This window comes from Falco peregrinus, chromosome 6 (assembly GCF_023634155.1).
Source record: "Falco peregrinus isolate bFalPer1 chromosome 6, bFalPer1.pri, whole genome shotgun sequence".
Lineage (NCBI taxonomy): Eukaryota > Metazoa > Chordata > Aves > Falconiformes > Falconidae > Falco > Falco peregrinus.
Window position 1 is genome coordinate 21,579,260 of NC_073726.1, and position 9,263 is coordinate 21,588,522.

The following is a 9,263-nucleotide window of genomic DNA, read 5'->3' on the forward strand; positions in this document are numbered from 1 at the left end:
CCCGCAGGGGGTCCGAGGGCCAGAAGGGCTGCAAGTGTGGTCTGTGTGTGCCTGGGAGGACCTGCACCCCCATGTGTGGGATGATGCAAGTGGGGTCTGACCCCGAGGTGTGGGGGGATGCAGATGGGTATGACTTTGAGGTATGGGGGGATGTGGATGGGTCTGACCCCAAAGTGTGGGGGGATGCAGGTGGGGTCTGTCCCCAAGGTGTGTGGGGATGTGGGTGGGTCTGACCTTGAGGTGTAGGGGGATGTGGATGGATCTGACCCCAAGGTGTGGGGGGATGTGAATGAGGTCTGACCCCGAGGTGTGGGGCAATGCGGTGGGTCCCGCCTGCCTGTACTCACCGCCTGGAGGCTCCTCATGCCGGTGGGGTGAGGGGCCGTGGGTGCCTGGGCTCTGGGCTGGGGGGCCTTTATCCCCGCGGAGGGCGGCGCGGGGATGGCCCAGCCTGAGCCAACTGGCGCGGGGGGCAATGGGTCACCATTAACCTGACCGCAGTTAATGTTTGAGCCCGGGGCACCCAGCCTGGGGGGATGCTGCTCCCGAGGGTGGGCAGGGGCTGGCAGGGAGTCTGTTTGGCACCCCGAGCTGGGGTGCTCCACACTGCAGCCCCCCGAGCTGGGGATTCCCAGCCCCAGGCTGGGGACCCCTGGCCATGGGTGGCCCCACCGGTAGCTAATGGTGGCCCTGGGCTGCTGGGTTTCTCATGGGGGGCAAAGGAATGCCCCCACCCTGCTGCGCGTGCCAGCTGTGGTGACCCCGCAGGACAGAGCCACAGCGTGACCCCCCACATCAGGACACACTGGACCTGGCACCCCGATGGCATGGCCAGGGGCCGCGGGCAGCAGTGAGGGAGTGAGCGAAAGGGCATCGGGGCTGGGGGAGGCAGGCAGGGCTGTGGGCAGGTGGTGTGGAGGGGCTGGGAGGCTGCAGGAAGCACCCTGGGGGTCACCACCTGGCCACTGATGGCCCCAGGGCCGTGAGTGCTCCCGCAGGATCCGCGTTCAGCAGGATAGACACTGGCTGCCCTGCAGAACATGACACTTAGCGCCTGCCGATGTTGAGGCCATGCAGAGCAAGACCCCCGAAGTGAGCTGCCCGGGGGGGGCAGGGGCATCACAGCTGGCACGTCCCTTCCCAGGGGCCACGTGTGGCTGGTGCACACACATGTGCAGGGGTGATGCATGCCCATGTGCACTGAAGCAGCGTCTTGCTGTGCTGTGGCTGGGCCACTTGTCCCCCTGCAGGTCCTGTGTGCCAGGGCAGAGGCAGCAGCAGGCGCAGTGCCTGTGGGCAGGGGCCCTGGGCAGCCCTGCCATGCCCAGGGTGCTGGTACTGGGGGTGCAGCCCCCCAGCATGGTCCCTGCACCCTCCCTGGGGAGCCCCTGACACATCTCCCCTTTAGCTTCCTCCTCCCCCTCATCATCCTCCTCCTGCCCTGGTCCTGCTCAGACCCACTGGCCCCGCATGGCTGTGGGTGCCAGGTGGGCATTGCTGCTGCCACTGGGATGGACGCTGCACGGCTGTCCCCACTGCACGGCTGTCCCTGCACTTGCAACTGTCCCCGCTGCATGGCTATCTCTGCGCTTGCTGCAAGAAGTGGCCAGTGCCAGTTATGTTCTGTGGCCAGTGGCCATGGAACTCAGGTGCCCATGCCCTGCCCAAGGCAGCCACTTGCCCAGCCACCCATTCCATGCCCGATTCCTTTGGGCACATTGCCCGGCCAGCACCAGCCACGACCCCTCCTCACACACTTTATTCTGCACAAAAACAGGTTTTTGGTTGAAAAGAGCAGGTGAGTGCTCTGTGCTCTGGTGCTGCTGCAGGGCAGGATCAGGCCCGGGCACCCAAGAGGCTTAGCACAGCCCCTCTGCAGCCTGGGGGGCACCCAAGGGAAGGGGGGGGTAAAGGCCTCAGGTCCCCATGCACCCCTTGGAAGCATGGCACTGTGCTGCTGCCTCCTGTCCCCGTGGCACAGTGCCAGGTCCCCTAGCCCTTTGCCAAATGGGCAGCACCAGACATGGGGGCTGCAGGCAGGGGGTGCTCCAGGAGCACTGGAGTGCTGGGAGTGGCCCCTTCCTGCACCTGAGAGGGGAGCCCCGACCCAGGAACCCACCACAATGGCCACAAGACTCCCTGTCCCAGTCCCCTCCTGCCCTGTCAGCTGGCTGGAGCAAGGGCTGGGACCCTGGGGAAGGGGGAGAGGGTCCAGGAGCAGCGCCCCTGGGTGCTCCCCCTCATGCTTACCCAGTGCTGCTGTGGGCTGGGTGCTTCTGGGGTGGGGTGTTCGGGGGGGGGGGGGGGGGGGGGGGGGCTGTCCCTGGGGGAACAGGGGTGCTCCTGCGGTGGGGTCTTTCTGAGGCTGGGGGTGTTCTGGAGGGCTCCTGGGGACAGGGGTGCTCCAGAGGGGCTGATGAAGGAGGGTGCTCAGGAGGGGCACAAGGGGGCTGGGGGGTTCAGGCTTCCTGCCCTCCTCATGGAGGGCTGGATCCATGCCGTGCCCCCTCAGCTGACCATCCCTGCGCCAGAGCCAAGGTGCAGCCCAGGATGGGGGGGAACAGGGGGGCGACAGCTCCACCAGGGTGACACATCAAGGTATGAGGTGACAGGGATACCTGCGTCCCCCTTGTGCCTGTGGGCCACCACCCCAGGCTAGTCCCTAAGACTGCAGGGGCACAGCTTGTCACCAGCGGGGCCAGGGGCTGTTGCCAGTCTGCCCACACCACAGGTGAGCCTGCACCAGGGGACTGGAGGGGACAGAGGCAGGGACAGGGCAGGAGGGGGACCTTGGCTTTTCCTCTGCCCCCAATGTGCCCAGCTCACCATCCCCCAGCACTCAGTCCCCATCTCATCACAAGGCTGTGGGCAGTGTCTCGGGGGAACAGGACAGGGTGCCAGGGGAAGGGGACAGCATCCTCTCTGAGGAGGATGGGACCTCTCCAGCCTCTGGCCTGGGAAGGGACCCCCCGAGTTGCTGAGCCCCAGTCAGGGACCCATGAGGGGGAATGGTGCTGGGGACTGCCCCACGCCCCTACCCTGGCTCGGGGAAGCTGGGCTGGAGCAAGACCCCCACCCACACAGCTGTGCCACCCTGGGCAGGCACAGGAGGGGTCTCAGGTGGGAACGAGGGGGTGCTGTGGGGTGCCGCGGTACAGCTTGCCCCACCCATGGTGCTGAGCTGCTGAGTCAGGCTGGAGCATGGCCAGGGGCTTGGCCCTGTGCTCTTGCACAAGGTGCTGGCGCTGCTGCGGTCAGCAGGATCCCCGGCTGCCCCTTGGACCCACTGTCACCAGACCTGGCCAGATGGGCCACCATGGGCCACCGGCTCACAGTCCTCTCTGCTCTCCATGGGGTTCCAGCTGGCGATAGGGTGGGAGCCCCTCCACAGGGATGCTCCCATGGGCTCCGTGTCCATGGTGGAGCTGTGGCCAGAGCTGGGCTCTGCCTGGGGAGCACCAGTCACCCCCAAAAGGTGCAGAGGGAGCCCAACCACATCTGACTCTGGAAGCGCTTTAGTGGGGGGTCCCGCGGGGCAGAGCTGGGGACACAGGGCAAGGCGATCCGGTGTGGTGATGCCCCCCCTCCTCACCCATAGCTGTGGGGGCTGTTGGGGTTCATGGGGGACGAGTCTTGGCGGCCCGACTGGCCCATCAGCTGCCAGAGGCGGTGGCTCAGGTTCTGCACCTGGCAGGTGCCCAGCACACAGCCCACCCGCAGCAGCTGTGCGTGCTGCAGCCGCCCCGAGGCGTGCCGGCGGCCCCGTGGGTGCTGGGGGCCGTGCCGTGGGCTGTGCCGCAGGACAGGACGATGGCCATGCCGGGGGGACAGGCAGGCTCCGTGCCGGGGGATGAGCTTTGGGTGCTGCCGTGGGATAAGCAGTCTGTGCCGGGGGGCCAGGCGGGCACCGTGTCGGGGGAGAGCCGGGGTCCCATGGCGTGGCATGAGCTTGGGGCCATGCCGTGGGATGAGTGGTCTCTGCCGAGGGCCACCAGCAGGCTGCGGCAGGGCCGGGGGCTGCGGTCCTGGGTGGTCCCCAAGGAGTGAGGCTGGGGAGGGTCTCCGGTCTGGGGGCTCCCTGCAAGAGAATGGCAGCAGTGTCAGCAGAGGGGGCGACGCTCAGTGGGCTGAGCTGTGGCATCCTGGACAGGGGCAGGCATCGTGTCAGCGGGCATAAGAGGGGTTGGTGGGGCCATGTCAGGGATGCCATGGTGTGCTGGGGGGAGGCAGCCCCCCCAGCCCAGCTGTGGGCGCCTCAGCCACCCTTCCCAGCCACTCTGCCCAGCTCTGCCCTGGGCCCCAGGCCTGCCGAGCCAGGAGGAGGATGAGGAGGCGGCAGCAGCCAGGGAAGGGGAGCTGCTACCTGCAGCTGTACACGTACTCCATGGTCTCGCGTCGGCATCATGCCACAGCAGCAGGGCTGGTAGGAGTTGCCTGCCACCGCCAGGGCTGCAGCCCCGAGCCAGCCCCTTCTGACCCATACCAGCAGGGCTGGGACACCCCCCGTATGTCCCCCATCCCACTGGGCAGAGGGGACCCCACGGCCCACTATGGCACTGCCCACCATGGCTGGCAGCCCTGCCACACACCCCTGCCAGCCCCACACCAAGCCAGCTGCCAACCCACAAACACAGGCACTGCCGGGGTGCCCGGGTGTGCCAGCCCTGCTGCCCCCTGCAAGGAACCCCCCCAAGGTGTGCAAACGGGGATCCCTGGCTCCGGGCCGGCCTCCCCCTGCAGAGGAGCCAGTGGCCCCATGCCTGGCACCCACCATGGTGGCCCTGGGGCTCTGCCCCCCAGATCACTGCCCTGGAGGAATCGCAGCACCCAGGTGGCTGTAGGGGTGGCGTGTGGCTGGGGCAGCGCTGGCAGGAGCCCATCTGCTGCCCACACTGGCCCTGCCCACACATGGTAACACCCTGCACTGGCACCCACTGCTGTGCCCTGTGGCCCAAGCTCCCGCACCACCCTGCATACACACATCCCTGAGTGCACCCCCCCCCCCCTTTCGCTACCTGTACACACATTGGCACACACATGTCCCAGCATGCGCACACATGCACGCTCCCTCCCTCTGTAACCCCTGTACACACACAGAGAACACCCACAGCCCAGTGTGCATGCAGGCAGGCACGCAGTGACCCCTGTACACATGTTGTCACACATGTCCTGGCACACGCATGCATGCACACTCCATAACCCCTACATACATGCAGGCAAACACATCTCCCAGCACACACACGCTATATAACCCCTACACGCATGCAGGTACGCCCACACTCCAGTGTGCACACACATGCCCCCAGCCCAGCGTGTGGGCACATCCATGGCATGACCCTGGCGCAGGTGCCCCGGCACACACACAGGCCCAGACACGCCCCACACCGCCCCCCCCCGCCCCACAGCCCCCCACTGCCCAGGGCTGCGGGGAGCCGGGGTGCTGGAGGGCTCATCCCGGCACGGCACAGCCGGGTCGAGGCCGGACGCCACTTGGCCACGAGCCGCTGGAGCAGGGACAGAGGCCAAATTCCTCCAGCGCTGCAGAGACGGGAAGCACCGGGGGGGGGGCCGGCGAGCGCCTGCAGCCCCTTCCCGTCCCGGGATGTGTTTACAGGAGGTGGCCAGTGCCCGGAAACACCAGCAGCCTCAGCCTTCCATCCTGGCACTGCCCAGGCTGTGGCACACAGGCCCTTCCCGGCCAGCTCTTGTCCCACAGCCGGCAAGTGTCCCCAAGCCAAAATGCACTGCCAGACTCCCAGGCTGAAAAGCCCCCGTGCTGGCATCCTGTGGGATGGCTGCCAGCAGCGGAGTTCCCCTCCCTCCCCACGCTTGGCTTCTGCCCTGGCTTCACCCCGGCTGGCCCTGTCATGGCGTGCAATTGCCCCAGCTGAGCTCCGGCCCTATCCGGCTGTGCGTGGGATCACCGCCACTCCGGCTGCCATGTCTGATCCCGGGCTTTGCGAGCCTCACTGGACACACTGGGGAGCACCCACCAACCCCAGGGCTGCCACTGGCTGCACCAGCGCCTCCCAACAGTTCCCCCCTGGCTCCCACAAGCGGTTCCTGCACAGCCCCTGGCCCCCTCCAGCATCCCCCCGCTGCCCGCCCACCCCATTCCCACGGCCTTTGCACTGGCGCAGAGCTGGCACCCACGCTCCCCAGCTGCAGGCATCCCCACCCTGGGCCACCAGCCCCTGCATAGCAGGGTCCAGCCTGAGAACACCCCCACAGTGGCACAGAGCTCCCCCCACGGGGACCCCCATGCCAGGGACCCCCATGTCTTAGCCCACACCCATCCCATAGACATGGCAAGAGCTGCCCAGCCTGTGCCCAGGGTCGGGGTGCCTGCCCCACCCCATCCCCTGTCCATCCCTGCAGCAGGATGTGGCCCCACACATAGCCCGGGCAGGGTCGTTACCCCGCCCCCCCAGACCCCTGGGAGCTGGCTGATGGCTGCCTGAGGCACCAGGCAGGCAGGAGCTGCTCGCAGATCCCTCTGGAGCCAGACGCAGGCTTCCCACGGCACTGGGCAAAGCCCAAACCCGCTCCTCAAGCAGCAACATGCACACCCGCAGAGCCTGTGCACGCACACGCTGCATGCACACACATGCGGTGCATGCAGCGTGTGCACGCCTGAGGTTCAGTCCCGACCCGAGGTGCCCCCTTCAGCGGGGGACTCTGGCACCCTGCAGCCCCCAGCTGCCCCTCACCTTGCACACAAGTGCAGCCACACACACCTTGGCACACGCGCACTCTCCATCACATTGTGCATGGAAACCTCACCCAACCCTTGCATGCCCACACACCCTGCCCACCCGGTGCACAGGCACGGTTACCATGCTGACCTCTGTCCCCCCCCAAACCCACTGACCAGCCTCAGCGACTCCAGCACACTGCATCCCTACAGCCCTGGCCACATCCTGCCTGCTCCCAGCACCATTCCCCCATTCCCACCAGGACGAGGTGCAGCACAGGGCTGGGGACCCTTTGCCATGCTCCTACCGCCTTGTCACCCCAGGTCCCTGCTGGGACAGGCACGGGACATGCAGAGAAGACAGGGCTGGGGTCAAGGCAGGAGACTGTGCCCAAGGGGACCCCCAGCCCAGCTGCTCCATGCAGCCCCCCCCCCCCTCTCCAGGGCATTGCCCTCCCCGGGAACCTGCCCACAACCTGCCACCAGCACAAGGGGCTCCAGTGAGGGGCTGCATGTCCCCTCACACTGCGGGGACAGTGGGACAGACACACAGAGGCGGTGCCAGGCCGGGCCCTGCCCGAACCCCAGGCGAGGCAGGGAGAGAGGCTGCTGGGACTGAGGGATGGGGGGCTGCCCGGGGATGGGGGGCTGCCCGTGGGATGGGGGGCTGCCCGTGGGATGGGGGGGGGCTGGGCCCTCTGCAAGGGGGCACGGAGCCCTCACCGGGGCAGGGGCTGGGACCGGGGGGGCTTGAGGCTCATTGGAGAGTGCAAGGGGGCAGGCAGTGGGGCACAGAGCTGCCCTGGGCAGGGGGGGCACGGAACCGGCATGGGGCACAGAGCTGGCACGGGCAGGGGTGCGGGCAGGGGGCACAGAGCCGGCACAGGCAGGGGGCAGGGCTGGGCAGGGGGCAGGGCTGGGGTCGCGGCTCACCTGCGCTTGGGCGAGCGGCCGTCGGGCAGGGGCAGGCAGGCGGGCAGCTCCAGCAGACACAGCACCAGGCTGATGCAACCCAGCGCAACCGGCGCCGGGGCTCTCATGGCGGGACCGGGCCGGGACACGGCTGCGGGGAGAAGAGAAGGGCCGGGGCTGGGCTTGGGGCTCGGCTCCAGCTGCCCCATGCCCGTCCCGCAGCCCGGGCGCCGGTGCGAGGTCCCGGGGGGGCCGGGCCGTACCTGGGCCGGGACTGGGGCTGGCTTCGGGGCTGGGGCTCGGTCCGTCCGTGCCTCGCTCGGCGCTGCCGCTCCCCGCCCCGGCCCAGGTTAAATATCGCCGGGCTCGGCGCGGCGCGGCGGGCGAGGAGGAGTCGGGCGGCGCGGGAGGAGCCACGGGCCGGGGCAGCCCCGCACCGGCCCCCCCGGCTCCGCACCGGCACCCGGCCCCGCCGCTCCCCCGGCCCCCGCCCGGAGGGGGGCCGTGATGGGATGGGATGGGGCCGGGGGAGCGGCCTGGGGGCCGTGATGGGATGGGGGACCCACCCGGCCGTAAACGGGTTGAAGCTGGGATGGAGCTCGGGGAGCAGTCCGGGGGGGCTGGGCTGGGGCTGGGGCTGGGGCAGCAGTACGAGGGGCGCTGGGATGGCATGGAGCTGGGGGAGTGGTCCTGTGGGGGGGCGCGCTGGGGTGGGATGAGGCTGGGGGAGCAGTCCGGGGAGGGCTGGGCTGGGAGACCCACTGGAGGGAAATTGTTTGGGGCCGGGATGGAGCTGGGGGACCCGTCCAAGGAATCTAGGCAGGGCTGATGTGGGGGGTCAGGGTACCCACACCCAGCCCCTGTGCTCCGAGGCCAGCTGTGACAGCTGGGGCCAGGCCCGGCGGTGCTGGGCCCTGCCAGGCCCCGGGAGCCACGCTGTGCCACATCGCGACATGCTCAGCCCTGCCAAGCCCCACTGCCTGCCTCCTGCCTGCTGTGGCTCCACTCACTGGTCCCCACACTCAGAGGGCAAACCCATGCTGGAGGGCCAGGGCCACATCCTGCCTCCCTTCCCCGGGCTGCAGGGGGAAGCCCAGTGCAGCCCAGTGCCCCCAGTTCGGCTAGCCCTCCTGCGCCCCATGGCTGCCCACACTGCCTGGGAGCCCCATCCTGCCAGGGGGTAGCACCCCAGCACCCCCGGGCACTGCAGCCGGCATCTGGCACAGCCGGTGAGCAGAGCTGGAGCCACTCTCCGGGGACATGTGTCTGCACGCACCTTCTCCCAGGGCTAATTTAGGTTAATGTTTTTAAACATCACATGAGGCCTTTTAAAACAATTAAGGAATGTAATCCGCAGAGGTCAGACCAGTCCCGGCATTCCCCCGTGGGGGACGAAGCTCACCGAAACCCGGGGTGGTGGGGAGCCGCTGCCGTCAGGGCACGGGGGGCACAGGGGTGGCAGGTGCTGGGGCTCGGGGTGCTCCCAGGGTGCTGCTGCTGGAGCTGGTCAGCCAGAGCTCAGCAGGGGAGGGGGTCCCTGCCAGCCCCCCTCACCGGGACCCCCTGCCTCTAGCTCCAGGACTGGCACTGGGTGTTTCCAGTGCCAGCACTGCTGAGATGGGGATGGGGCAAGGAGCCCCCAGTATCCCAGGGTGCC

At 68.3% G+C, this 9,263-nt stretch overlaps 1 protein-coding gene across 1 annotated transcript; it reads right to left on the minus strand.

The window, feature by feature from the left end:
- Positions 1 to 1,743: 1,743 nt before the first annotated feature.
- ADM2 (adrenomedullin 2) lies at positions 1,744 to 7,965 on the minus strand. Its single transcript, XM_055809285.1, has 3 exons — positions 7,870 to 7,965; positions 7,628 to 7,757; positions 1,744 to 4,078 (listed from the first exon to the last, which is right to left on the minus strand). Exons 2-3 carry the CDS (start codon positions 7,732 to 7,734, stop codon positions 3,589 to 3,591), a joined length of 597 nt encoding a protein of 198 aa, XP_055665260.1. The 5' UTR covers positions 7,735 to 7,757; positions 7,870 to 7,965; the 3' UTR covers positions 1,744 to 3,588.
- Between the last annotated feature and the right edge of the window lie 1,298 nt (positions 7,966 to 9,263).